At 46.7% G+C, this 12,325-nt stretch overlaps 1 protein-coding gene across 4 annotated transcripts in view; it reads right to left on the bottom strand.

Moving 5' to 3' along the window:
• Positions 1–12,325, bottom strand: part of DNAH9 (dynein axonemal heavy chain 9) — a 175,860-nt gene that overhangs the window by 25,218 nt on the left and 138,317 nt on the right. For all 4 annotated transcript variants that reach the window (XM_021414422.1, XM_021414421.1, XM_021414423.1 and 1 more), the window contains one exon: positions 11,601–11,728. In XM_021414422.1, coding sequence (XP_021270097.1) covers positions 11,601–11,728 — 128 coding nt within the window. The remainder of the gene's footprint in view (positions 1–11,600; positions 11,729–12,325) is intronic.

The raw sequence follows: 12,325 nt of genomic DNA, 5'->3' as shown, positions 1-12,325 counted from the left end.
CAACTGTGTTTTCAAGACTGCAGTGTCTTCTAAAAATGTGCGCTTAACTGTTTCCATTTCCTTCCTCTCCATGGGGCTGTGCATACAGCACACCGAGATCTCAGGGAAAACTCCTACATCGTCTCCTTGCCCAAGACTCTAGATGTAAGTACCAACTCCCTCCAGTTTGGTGGCTTCAATTTGCCCTCTTCTGCACAGGACTTTATGGGGTTGTTCTGATGAAATGGATTTTGAGGTGTTGGGAGAGGTGAGGAGAAGGAGGACAAAGGAACCATGTTCTGGGGACAGCCACTCCGTCGTAAACAACGACCACATGAAGAGCAGCAGACAAAATGCAATTATAGCTGGCTGTTAGTGCTCCACTGCTTGTCTGATGCATTTACAATTTCAAGAGACAAGGTAATTCCCAGGGTCCAGGCAAGCAACACACTCTAGCAGTTCAATAATAAAGCAAGAGTGGATGAAAACAAATAACCAATGTGTTTCAAACATCTACAGAGATTTAGTAATTTAGGAGAACAGCTTAACAGAATAGCATAAGAAAAACCCAGCATTAGGTATCAATTTAATCACAGACTATATACCTGATCCTTTTTATTTCCATCTTTAATTGGTAGTTTCTTCCTTCATCTGTTTTTGTGGTGTTAGATGGCTGAAAAATATTTGCTTAACTTCTGTTGACACGACACCAATGACCATTATTCGTCAGCACCACTGCCTTCAGTATCTCAGCCAACTTAAGAAACACTTCTAATCTAAAGATAATTTGCATATTATATTTCTGTGATGGAAGGGGTGGAAAAGAAGCCTAAGTGCAGCAAAATATAGGTGGGTACTAAGAATTCATGATTTAATCAAATGAACACATCTGCAAGAAAGAGGCGGTTCAAACATGGTAAATTCTCTATCGAAAGGACAGAGGTGCCATGGAGGGGGTTCAAGGGTTTGAAGGAAAATTAATTCTCAGTAGTCAGATAACACAACTTGACAGAACGTGACTAATGACAACATCTGCAGTCATAATAATTCAATGTTATGTCAATTACCAATAATGGCAACACAGAGAATGCTGCACTAACACCAACCACAGCTGAACAACTTGTTTATCAAAGAGCCCCCTCCCCTTGCTCGTTTGGAAACCTCCTGCTGGTTTCACGGGCTGCCTGTAGCATTTCTTGGCAGAAAGAGGAGATAATGAAGCCCTGACCACTTCCCTATGGCTCCGGGCTTCACACACTGCCAATCGTATCTCCCTAAATCATGCTGCACAGTTTTGTGTCCTCCTGATTCCAGAAGAGCCCCAGAAGGCACATTTACCCAAAACACAGCAAGGTAATTCCTTGCTTTATTGCATTTTTTCTTCACCAGGTTTTGAGGTCTGCGAAAGAGCTCGTGTATGAAGGACAACTCCCTAGCATCTCTGCTTTGTCACAGCTCATGTCTTTGTCTGGTACCATCTCAAATCCATGGGAGTGTTACCCCCCTTTAAGAATGGAAAGATAAAGAAACATGTGGAAGCCAAATCCTGCCAGAGAAAACAGCTGAAAAGGAGGTAAAGAAAGAAATCTTGAGGTACCCTCCCATGACACTGACCACTACCACTGCATCACGTCCCCTGCTCTCCCCACTTTGCATCCCAGAGTAGGAGTGATGGAGCAGCATAGAAGGGTCCATGGCAGAGCTGGGGGGACGTGCAGGAACATGGGAATGCCAGAGGTTTTTATTTGGGAATTCACTTCCAAGCACCTCTGTGTGCTTGTACTTCAGAAGGCAGGACATATATCACAGGACGCAAGTGTTCCTATGGCAACCATCAGAAATAGCACCACGTATATACAAACCAGCACACACTCCACAATGCACTCCCTTTGCTGATAGTGACTGGAGATCCTTCACAGCTCTGAGAGCAGCTCTCTCGCCTTATCAAAAATCCCTGAGCAGTGGGAATTAGTTGTTTGTACAAAGCCTCCTCCTCTTATGAGATGCTCTCAGAAAATACTCACTGACTTTACAGCAAGTCTGAAAGCTGGGCTTGGCAGCCCAGAGATAGCCCCAGCACTTTAATTTCACTGCTTTGTCAGGGGGTATATAAAAGCGTGAGGCAGGGGCACTGCTCCCTGGCCACGATTGTTCCCAGTGGTGGTGTGAGGGTTAATCACACCACAAGGTCAAAGAGTCGCAGGGGTTGGAACTGACCTCTGGAGATCCCCCAGTCCAACACCCCCCTAAGGCAGGTTCCCTACAGCAGGTCGCACAGGAAAGTGTTCAGGTGGGTTTGAATATCTCTGGAGGTGGAGACTCTTCTCATGGTCACCCTGCTGGCCAACAGGACGCCTAGGTCCTTCTCCACAGAGCTCCTTTCCAGCAGGTCAGCCCCCAGCCAGTGATGCATGCACTTGTTCCTCCGCAGTTGTAGGACTCTACACTCACCCTTGGTTCCTCTCCACCCACTGCTGCACAGTTACAGGAAGGCTCCATCCTCCTTCAGCCAACGATCATGGAAATGCTGCTACAGAACTCAGAGAACAAAATGGATAAGCACAGGACCTCCACTTCCAAACTGCTGCCAACATCTGCTCACGGGCCTGTAGCTCAATGTGGAGGGGGCCATCCCAAAGCACAACAAGAAGAAGCTTCTGTCACCAGAGAGAAGCTGTTCAACCAGCTCAGAAATTACAGCAGTGTTGAACAATTCCCCATCACCTCACTTGGGCTGGGGCAAGCTTGATGTCTCTCCTCATCAGCTTAGCCATTATGAAGTGATAAGCATGTGGCACTGCTCAGCCTTTTGCTGCACTGGAAACCACACATCGCTTCCCACCTTTTGCTTGTGGATGCATCTCCTCTACAATTTGTGATGCAATTTCACCAGTACAGACACAGAATCATGGAATCACAGAATGGTTTGTATTGAAAGGGGCCTTAAAGCCCACCCAGCTCCAGTCTCCTGCCGTGGGCTGGCTGCCCCCCACCCCAGCTCAGGCTGCCCAGGGCCCATCCATGGTCCTGGGCACCTCCAGGGATGGGACACCCACAGCTCTGGGCAGCAGTGCCAGGGCCTCACTGCCCTCTGAGTAAAGAATTTCTTCCTAACATTTAACGTAAATCTCCCCTGTTTTAGTTTAAAACCATTCCCCCTTGTTCACTACCAGACCACATAAAAAGCTGCTCCCCCTTCTGTTTATAATCAAACTTTAAGTACTGGAAGGCTGCGATGAGGTCTTCTCAGAACCTTCTCTTCCCCAGGCTGAACAAGCCCAGCTCCCTAAGCCCTCATCTGCTGTGACCACAGCTCCAAATGAGAACGTGTACTCATTTTCTGCTAGAAGTTGAGCAAAAACAGGCTGATCTATGACCCTTCTTCTGAACAAGGTACAGAGAAGGCTGATGCAAATGGAGGGGGGAACAGAAGACAAAACCCAAAAGGGGCTGGCCTGAAAACTCAGCAGCCCTTCCAGGATACCTGCAAGCATCGGATTGTTTTGCATGTTCTTTTAGCACAGTCATGCCTGAATTCTGAAGAATGAAAACAAAATATGCCTAGGTCCACTCCCTGGGCTGAATGGTTCACAACTGCCTCCTTCTACACTACTGACTCCAAAACAGGCTAGGCTATGTCTGAGATGTCTTTTGGGAATGATTCTTGGCACTGAAAAAATCAGGTACAAAGAAAATTACAAAAGAATAAATGAGTGAATGGACTACGATGGGTTATCTATGGGATCTAAAGAGAGGCTGCTAAGACCCGGGAGAGGCAGAGGATCAAGTGGAGCCAGCACTCCATGTGTCTAGAGCACATTCAGAGGGAGTTGATGGCAGAACATCAGTCTTCTGAAAAGATGCATCAAAACCATTTCTGTATGGCAGCTGCTAGCTTGGGTCCCTCTCCGGCCTCTGCCCAGAGTGTGCTTCTTTCTTTTGATCAAATACAGCAGCAGAAGAACGAGAATCACGTGGATCCATTTGCATTTTGACAGAACCTGGCACAATTTAAGGCTTGAGAAGTCTTCCATCCAATCCAGTGCTTCAGCCTGCCTTTGAATCCCACAGCCTAGAACTCAGGTTGGGACCTTAGCCCAAATACAGACATTAGTGGCATGACAGACTGCTGAGATCTGCCAGGCCAGGCAGCAAATGAGCACCGACTGCAGAAAATCTGGGCTGATCTCAACTCCCCCAAAGTTTTAAAGACAGCATCGGAACTTATCTTACTAAAAATCATTTGATAAGAGAAAAGATTTAAAAGTAGCAGTAATGGGCAGGTGAGATGCACAGCAAAAGAAAATTGCTTGATTAATCTCAAGAAATGGACGAAAATAAAATTTGCTTTCAGGAGGACTCTGTTACAATTGTGTCGTAACCCACAATAAGTCCCACAACAGAGGTTTCCAGAGCAGTCTTACGATGACACCAAAGCTGCAGTAGCTATGTAAGCGTTAAAAGCCCAACAGAAACTTAATTCCATCCCGGGTCAATACCTGGATTACCTGCTGGTCTGTAAGTGGATTAGCAAGTGGAAAAACCTGTGGATGGCTGCTATGACATGAGGTGGGAAGGAAAACACCTGTCTGATAGCCAATACACTTCTCTAACAGAATGGAGAAAAACTCATGAACCAGAACTGGCAGTAGAATGGGTAATTCCCCTTTTATATTCACCTAGGAACGAAAAGATACCGTGGTTGGAGGAAAAGTGGTCTCTTCTTTACTGAAGCAGAGGCTTAGTGTCAAATGCTTGTGTATGCCTGGAACGGACAACACATCTCATGCAGGACAATACCTCTCGTGCTTGCAGCTAAGTTTAGTGGAGAATTGCACAGAAACAGCCTCCATTGTGTCTATCATGCAGTAAGAAGTGCTCTGCCAACGTCTGGGTCTCATACAGCTTTGCTCACTGTTATTCAGTTTAGTACACGAATCTGACTCAGTGAAGCAATACCTATGAAAATGGAAAGATACTCAAGAATTAAATTAACTTGATCGCAAAGAGAGGGAAATGACATTTTAGCTAATGGATGAAGACTACAATTAAATTGGGAATATCTAATGTCTGAATTCTTCTCTGCATCAGTTCACCCAGATCTACAGTTATAAACATGTAAACAAATTTCACTGTTTCTTTGCCAGTAGGTTGATAAACATCACTTGGTGATTGTGATGACTACTGCCCTGGCAAAAAGCTTCAGAGCAGGGCTGGAGAGGGAAACACAGCCCACACAGCTCATGCTAGGATATGCTTAGTGCTCTCTGATGTGCAAAGTTCTTTTCTCCCAAGGTAGATGAGATTACATGCATCAGAGACCTGACCTGCACATCTCCTATCACTCTTCCTTGTTTCTGAGCACCGGGTCCAGCAGAAAACCTCCCCTCCTCAGCTCCTCCATCAACCAGATCGAGGATGCTGCCACCAATGCACTTCATAAACCTCCTGGACTGCTGATGTCCTGCTGAGTTGTCCCTCCAGCAGTTACAGGGTGGCTGAAACTCCCCAGGAGAAGTGGTGCCAGTGCTAGTGAGGCTTCCCCACTTGTCTGAATAAGGTCTCACCCACTTCCACCTTCCACGGTGGTCTTCAGCAGAAACCCACCACAGCCTCACCCAGACTGGTCAGCTCTCAGCTGACATTTCACACATCCACAGGCATTCCTGCTGCTCTCCATGCATGGCAGCACTCAGCAAGCCAACCCAGCACATCTACAGGATCTGGATGAGATGGCAGCCCTATGGCTGCATGTGGATCTGTACATTATCCTGTTTGTTCTCCTTTCTACATGCAAGATGCTGGAGCTCAGTGCAGCTGGATGCGACCTCTACCAAGGCAACTAGGAAGGTGCAAGATGGCTTTCTGCATGAATGCCCTAGAAAGGAGATATTTTCCCCCAAGTTTCACCTGTCAAAACATTTACAGACTCAGCTGGTTATTGCAGCTTCCCAAGTTGTTTCTACAGAGAACAAAAGACACATCCTATGTAGGACTGGCCTGCAAACCCTTTAGGTGTTCACAGCTCTTGATGGGTATGCTGCCTACAACAGGCTCACCATACAAAGCAGGTTTGCCCCATGTCTGCACGCTTTGCCAGGACTTCCCACCCCGCTTTCACGCAGCCACAGCAGCACGCACTGTGATATTAACTGCCTACAAAATCAGAACAGCAGGGAAGACAGGAAATACGACGTACAACATCCACGCCAAGACCCCACCAGTAAACACTCTCTTCACGACAGTTAGGGCTTTACCACCACACCCGTGGGGACACTGTGCGGGACCTTCAGATCGCAAGCTCACCTTCCACTTCCAGTTCATACCTGCTGCTTTCATAGCACAGATTTCTCCTGTCGGAAGTTCTTTTTCCCTTTGCTCTTAGTCCTGAGCACTGTTCTACTAAATTTGATCTCATCTCAACTACTCTAGTTCTACAGTCTGCTCCAGTTGATCCGTATCACATTTCAGCCTTCTTCTGTATTGACTACACTTCTCTTAATAAAGCATCAATGCAAAGCCATCAACACATGGACATTTCTTTGAGCCTATGCAATGTTTTAAGTGAGACCAGTCCATTCACTGTTCTTCAGGGGTTCTGCTAGCAACGTTCAACCTCTACAGCATCCCTAATGCATCCTATGTGGCACCTGCAGCCTTACTACAGCTCACATCTTTATTTCAGCAAAGCTCAGGGTTGGAAGGGACTTCTGGAGTCATCTGGTCCAACCTCCCTGGCTCAAGGAGGGCCACCAAATTTAGTTTCTCCATAATGTTAGTAATCTTCATAGTGCAAACCATCTGACAGACCTCATCCATCTTTACAAATTCCCATTAAAATTGATGCTTCTACCTGTATTTCTCATTTTGTCCTTCAAAGTTTGTTCTGAAACTTTGCATACCATTGAGTTTAGACTAATTAGTGTGCTCCAGTAATTTCTCTCTTTTAGAAAGATGTGCTAAATAAGCCGTTATTTTCTAGTCAGATGGCACGCTCTGATTTGACAGATTCATTACAAAAGCTTGCAATGGACTCATAGTTTCTTCTATCAGTGTTTTAATATTCAGAGGCATAGATTATCCAGCTCTCTGAGTCGAGCACATTATTCTCTTTGATCTGATTTTCCTCCTACTTTTAATAAATCTTGTTTTCCAGAAAAGTACATTTGCGTGGGTTTTCAACAGCCAGCCCTCAAGGACATCAAATCTTCCAGCCCTGGAACAGAGCTGCCACCGAGACTCCTGCAGCCAAAACATTCCAGGGAGGGACAGGGGATGACAACAAGCGACCTGGGGAGATGCTGTCAGAGGAAATCTTGTGTGAATCTTCAGGAGGAGAAGAGCTTTCCATCCTCTGTCAGATCTGGCCATTCCCTTCCACATGACATACCATGAGCCTTTGTGTAATGAGCTGGTTTCCATCATCCAAATCTTTGCACGTCACTCCACCTCCCATCTTGAAAAGTAAGAGAGAAGAGGGTTTCTTCTTAGTCAGGGCAAAAGGAAGAAGCATTTGGAAACTTGGAAAGGAAACCTGCTTTTGAAACGTCCTGTGAGAGTCTCCCATACTTGCCATGACAGAACCTCATTTCTCCCAGCATTATCAGTGAGAATCCAAAAACTAACAAAATTTTCTTCTACCCTGAGAGAAACATTAAGGTGTTGGTGGTGAGGAGACACTAGTAAGGGATTTATTCATGCTTACATTGTTTTCTTGATGTTTTTAATGGATTTTCAGCATGTCAAAGCAGTGGGATTGCATGCTTGACAAAACCTGCCTTAAAAGCTCTTTCTTTTGTTGTCTCAGTTTCTTTCTCATGGAAATAAAGACCACTTGAGCAGCTGGTAACAGCCTTTAGTGACCTAACCAGGGACCAAGGGTGTTCAGACGCTGTCTGCTGAGGGTCACCCTGCCTTGCCCTGGTCCCTGAGCCCCACCACCACGCATTTGGAAGCCTCTCAGCTAGGGCACATTTTCCCTAAATCTTCTTCTGACTGTCACGGTGTAGTTGCAAAAAGCACTTTGCTCAAATGACAACTCCAAAATTCTCCTGGCACCAAAAAAGGGTCTTGAGAAAAGTGTGACTTTGTGCAAAAATCTAAATGAGCATGAAAAAGCTAAGACTCTCTTCAGTTTTTCAGGTGTAGTTTCGTCGTTTTCCTGCCTCCAGCACAGGCCCCTTCCCACCAGCTGCTACGACCACTGCAAATTACATGTGACACAGACACCAGGGGAAGCTCAGTGCCGCGTGGGGTGGAGGTGCACCACCTCGGGTGAAAGTATGAGATCAAAGTTCTGTGCCATTACCATGGCCAGAACAATCTGTTTTAAACCCTTCCAAACGATCCAGGAGACCCAGAGGCTGAACCTGATATTAAAAGGATTTCAGAGGAGCACAGAGATCTTCCTTGATTCTGTGATGCCAAGAACTGATTCAGAAAAGAGCAGCTGCTGGGCCACCACTGAGATTATTCTCCGTGGCTCCCACGTAACATTTCCTCCTTCAGTAGCCGCTTGTTTGCCATAGATAGGCTCCTACTCTGCAGTTGGACCTTCTGTCTTTTTAGAGAATAGTGCTGTCCGTGGATTCCATTCTCTCATCAGCTGTGCCAACAGACAGCACTGGTGCGGGCCCTGTGACGGCAAGGGGCTGGGAGCAGTGGGGCTGATGCTGCAAGGCAGAGCTGTGCTGGTGGCAGGGAGCACTGCTGGCCTGGCCCTGACATGTGGGTACTTCTCTGTCCATGAGAATGAATGGCCGGGTGCTCTCCGTTGTTCTGCCCCGTAAAATGATTCACTCATGAAAACCTCCACTTTCAGGGTGAGGTGAAATACTTTCAGGTTCCCCAGAGAGTCATTTGCTGCTTTCCTCAATTTGCCTCCCGCAATGCTGGCTTCCATTCAGCAGGCAATGCTGGCCGGTCATTACAGCTCAGGACGAATTAGCCCCAGGTCAGCAGCCCTCCGTGGCACAAGAACAGTGACCCTGTGGCTGCAGTACTGTAGCGAGTTCCCAGCTGTTTCAATATCCCTTAGCAACTGACTCCCACAACCCCAATTCCCTGACTCTTTATTGCTTGTAGTACTTGACTATCATTATTTCAGGTTCCAATCAAAGACCACTAATGAACTATATGCGTAACGGCCATTTTGGTGATCCTATCAACTGTTTATCTTGAAGAGCATGTATATGGGTTGATACAAGCCACCAAAATTAATGGTTATAAAAGGAGCTCTACTCCACGTTACCTGAAGAGTTGTTCAGTGGATGATGGAGTCCAGAAGTGAAGCTAACAGCTGCTTCTGCCCTGCTCAGAAGCAAACGGGAAGCCTGGATGTAGCTGTCCTGTGGATGGCACACAGCCTCCAGACAGTGAGTTTGATTTACCCTGATCGCCTCTTGAGATCTGCTCTGTCTTCCGTCTTACCGTAAGGGCGATGATTCAAAATTCTTGGGCATTTTTGCATATTGAGTTGTCTGTGTCATTCCAGGTGCTGTGTAAGTGAACTGCAGACATTCCTGAAGCAGTCTGCATGACACCTGTCACCAGAAGCCTCGCAGGAAAGATCTTGTCAAACCAATTGCCATATGGCAAGTATTTGCAAGTATTTTCCATGACCACCTGGGACTGAAATGACAGGAGCATCTTTTGTGGGACTGTCGCTCACTGATTCCTGCTGTGATGAGTTCGGATACTGATCTACCAGTATCTGGAGTAGTCAGCATTTCAGCCCTGAAGAAATGTTCAATCTTGCAAACAAGTTTGTCCAGAGGATGAACTGATTTCAGATGCATTTCTGCTGACCATAAAGGAGTAGACTATGACTTGCTCGAGTTAGGGGACACCCATGTAGTACCTATTCCTCATTATACACAAAGATCCAGCCCTTGGAAAGAGACGGGCACAGTCTGGAGCCAAGCAGCTCAGCCCTTCTGATGGGCAGCTAAGGTCCCCTGCTCTGCTGTCACTCCACATGTCTGACCAGGACCCCAAATGCAGAACCTTGTGAGGAATGGCACTGCCAGCCTCAAGTGCATGCTGGATATTCCCAAGCCAGTCCTGACGTGAACCACCCCTCAGCACCAGCTGCTCGCAGGCTCTGCCTGGATCTCAGGAGGTCTGTGACTACAGCAACAGGAAGAAAGGGCTCTGGCCTTTCTGGCATCAGTCTTGTCTACGTTGCCTTCTTCTAAACTAGTCACAACATAGAACTAGAACATTTACGTGCACAGTTTAATCAGTTTTGTGACCACAGCAGAGAAAATCCCAGATGAGCGATGCCCTCAACAAGACCCAGAGCTGGCACATGGTAGCACGTCCTCCCAGCCACTGCTGGGACCCCTGAGTTTTCCCCACACATCAAAACCTGCCAGCAGCCTGGAGCTGAACTCCTCTGTGAGCCCCAGGGCAACCTGCCAGCTCTGTGCCTCTGGAGGCTGCCACATCCCACAGTGCTGCTGGACAGCCAGCCAGCCCGGCCACCAAATCCTTCTCATACAGATCTCACTTCTGCAGCTCTTCCAATTTAACCTTCAGTACCAATCAGAGCTCTTACTGATTGCTCTGGCTGCCAGAGATGTAAATGGGTGAAATGAAAGACAGAGGCCCCACTGCTCCTCTGCTAGTGCTGACTCAACAGACGCAGACGCTGATGCTAAAGCAGATCCTATACTACAGCTACTCCAGATTATAGGGAAAAAAAACAAAAACTTCACTCTGCAATACTGAATGGAAGATATCTCATAGGTTGCTTATTTTTTTTCACTGTCTCAAAAGCGGATGCCAGCATTGCAGCTGCCTTTATTAAAAGCTCTTGACAAGCTCAGAATTGTCTACCTTGGAGGAAGCTTGCAGCAAGAGCATGAAGGAAGATCAAAATATCAATAGCATTTCATTTAAATCCAAAATGAAGCCCGTAGGCTCAGAGCAGGACACCAGATATTGTCTGAACCTAATCCTTACACAAACAATTCAGTGATAATAAATGTTTATAAAATCCACATCGAGGAAATCAGAGGGATTCCCAAGACCTGAGATGAGAGCTGCATATTAGCAAACCAAAGCACTCACAGAATAAGTGACTCAAGAGAGCACTTGAAGACAGAGCTCCCCTCGCACCTTGTAAGACTTGGCATCATTTTGCTGAGCCGTGATGAGAGCTGTAAGCATTTACCTGTTTTGGGATGCATAAAGGCATCAGCTCCACTGACAGCCTCTGCCTTTTGTATGGCGGAGCACACCTCTTCTTTGCTCATTTAAATACACAGCAAGTTTGGAGTGGTGGAAAGTGAGCACGTCTAACAGCTCTCGAGAACATTGCTCTTTTACTTATTTATGGAGCAAACAGAAGCACAGGCAAACGTTGCACCATCTCCTTTGCCAGGTCTCCCAACAGCTGCACACCCTACAGAGGGCTCAAAGAGCAACAGAACCAAGATGACAAAGACCGACAAAAAGCCAAAGAAAACAGCAAGAAGCAGGCAGAAACCGGCGGTTTGAACATGCAGGTAATGCCTCATCTCATCTCCCACCAGACAGAACCGATAACCTGCCCGTGTTAACTCAACCAGCACCCGGACACGGGCAGAGCGGCCGGCCTGCTTCCAGGGACAGCGTACCTGCAGGATGACCCAGTGCCCCTCCGCTGCAGCCAGGTCCAGAGCTTGCTCAGCAACCACCTCCTGGCCTTGTCCCAGGGACACATTGTGGAAATTCCTGTTGTTAAATGTGTAACCGAGTTTTTTCCCTAAAAGAAAAAGCAAAGAGCAGCGTTCAGCACTTCCTACCTGGAACAGCAGAAGCCAGGCTGAGTTCAGCCTTATCAAAAACCCTCACAGAAGAGCTATCGCACTTCTCACAAGAGTTATCTTGTCTCTCTCCTTGCCGAAGCACTGAAAACAGCAGTGGCTTCTTCCAAACTACTTTTAATTACAGAGTGAAATCAACACAGAGGTACATTATTACAAAGTGCCTCTTGTTTAAAGAACATTATTCCCCTGCAACCTTGCATAAAAACATATTTTACAGCAGTAGGAAATTAAAATCATTTCCTGCTGATTAAATAAGCTTTGAACAAGATATCGTTCGGTGGGGAATGTGCCATGTGAATGTGTGCTCGAACCAGCAGCAAGGGCAGGAGCCCATTTGGTTCTGAGCAGGCAGCAGAAACGAAATGGGTGGCCTGGCTTCCAGGCAGGCTTTGGAGTAAAACAAGGAAAAGATCTAGCAATCCTGAGCTCTTTGTACAAGACTGGAAATAGACGGCAATACACAAAACAAACATCCAACCCTTTCCAGTAGTTTATGCTTTCCACTTAGCCTTACTAGAAAAAAACCCTGAGAC

Source organism: Numida meleagris, chromosome 17 (genome assembly GCF_002078875.1).
Source record: "Numida meleagris isolate 19003 breed g44 Domestic line chromosome 17, NumMel1.0, whole genome shotgun sequence".
NCBI lineage: Eukaryota > Metazoa > Chordata > Aves > Galliformes > Numididae > Numida > Numida meleagris.
Note: the sequence above shows the minus strand (reverse complement) of the source record. Positions and strands in the feature narration are given on the sequence as shown.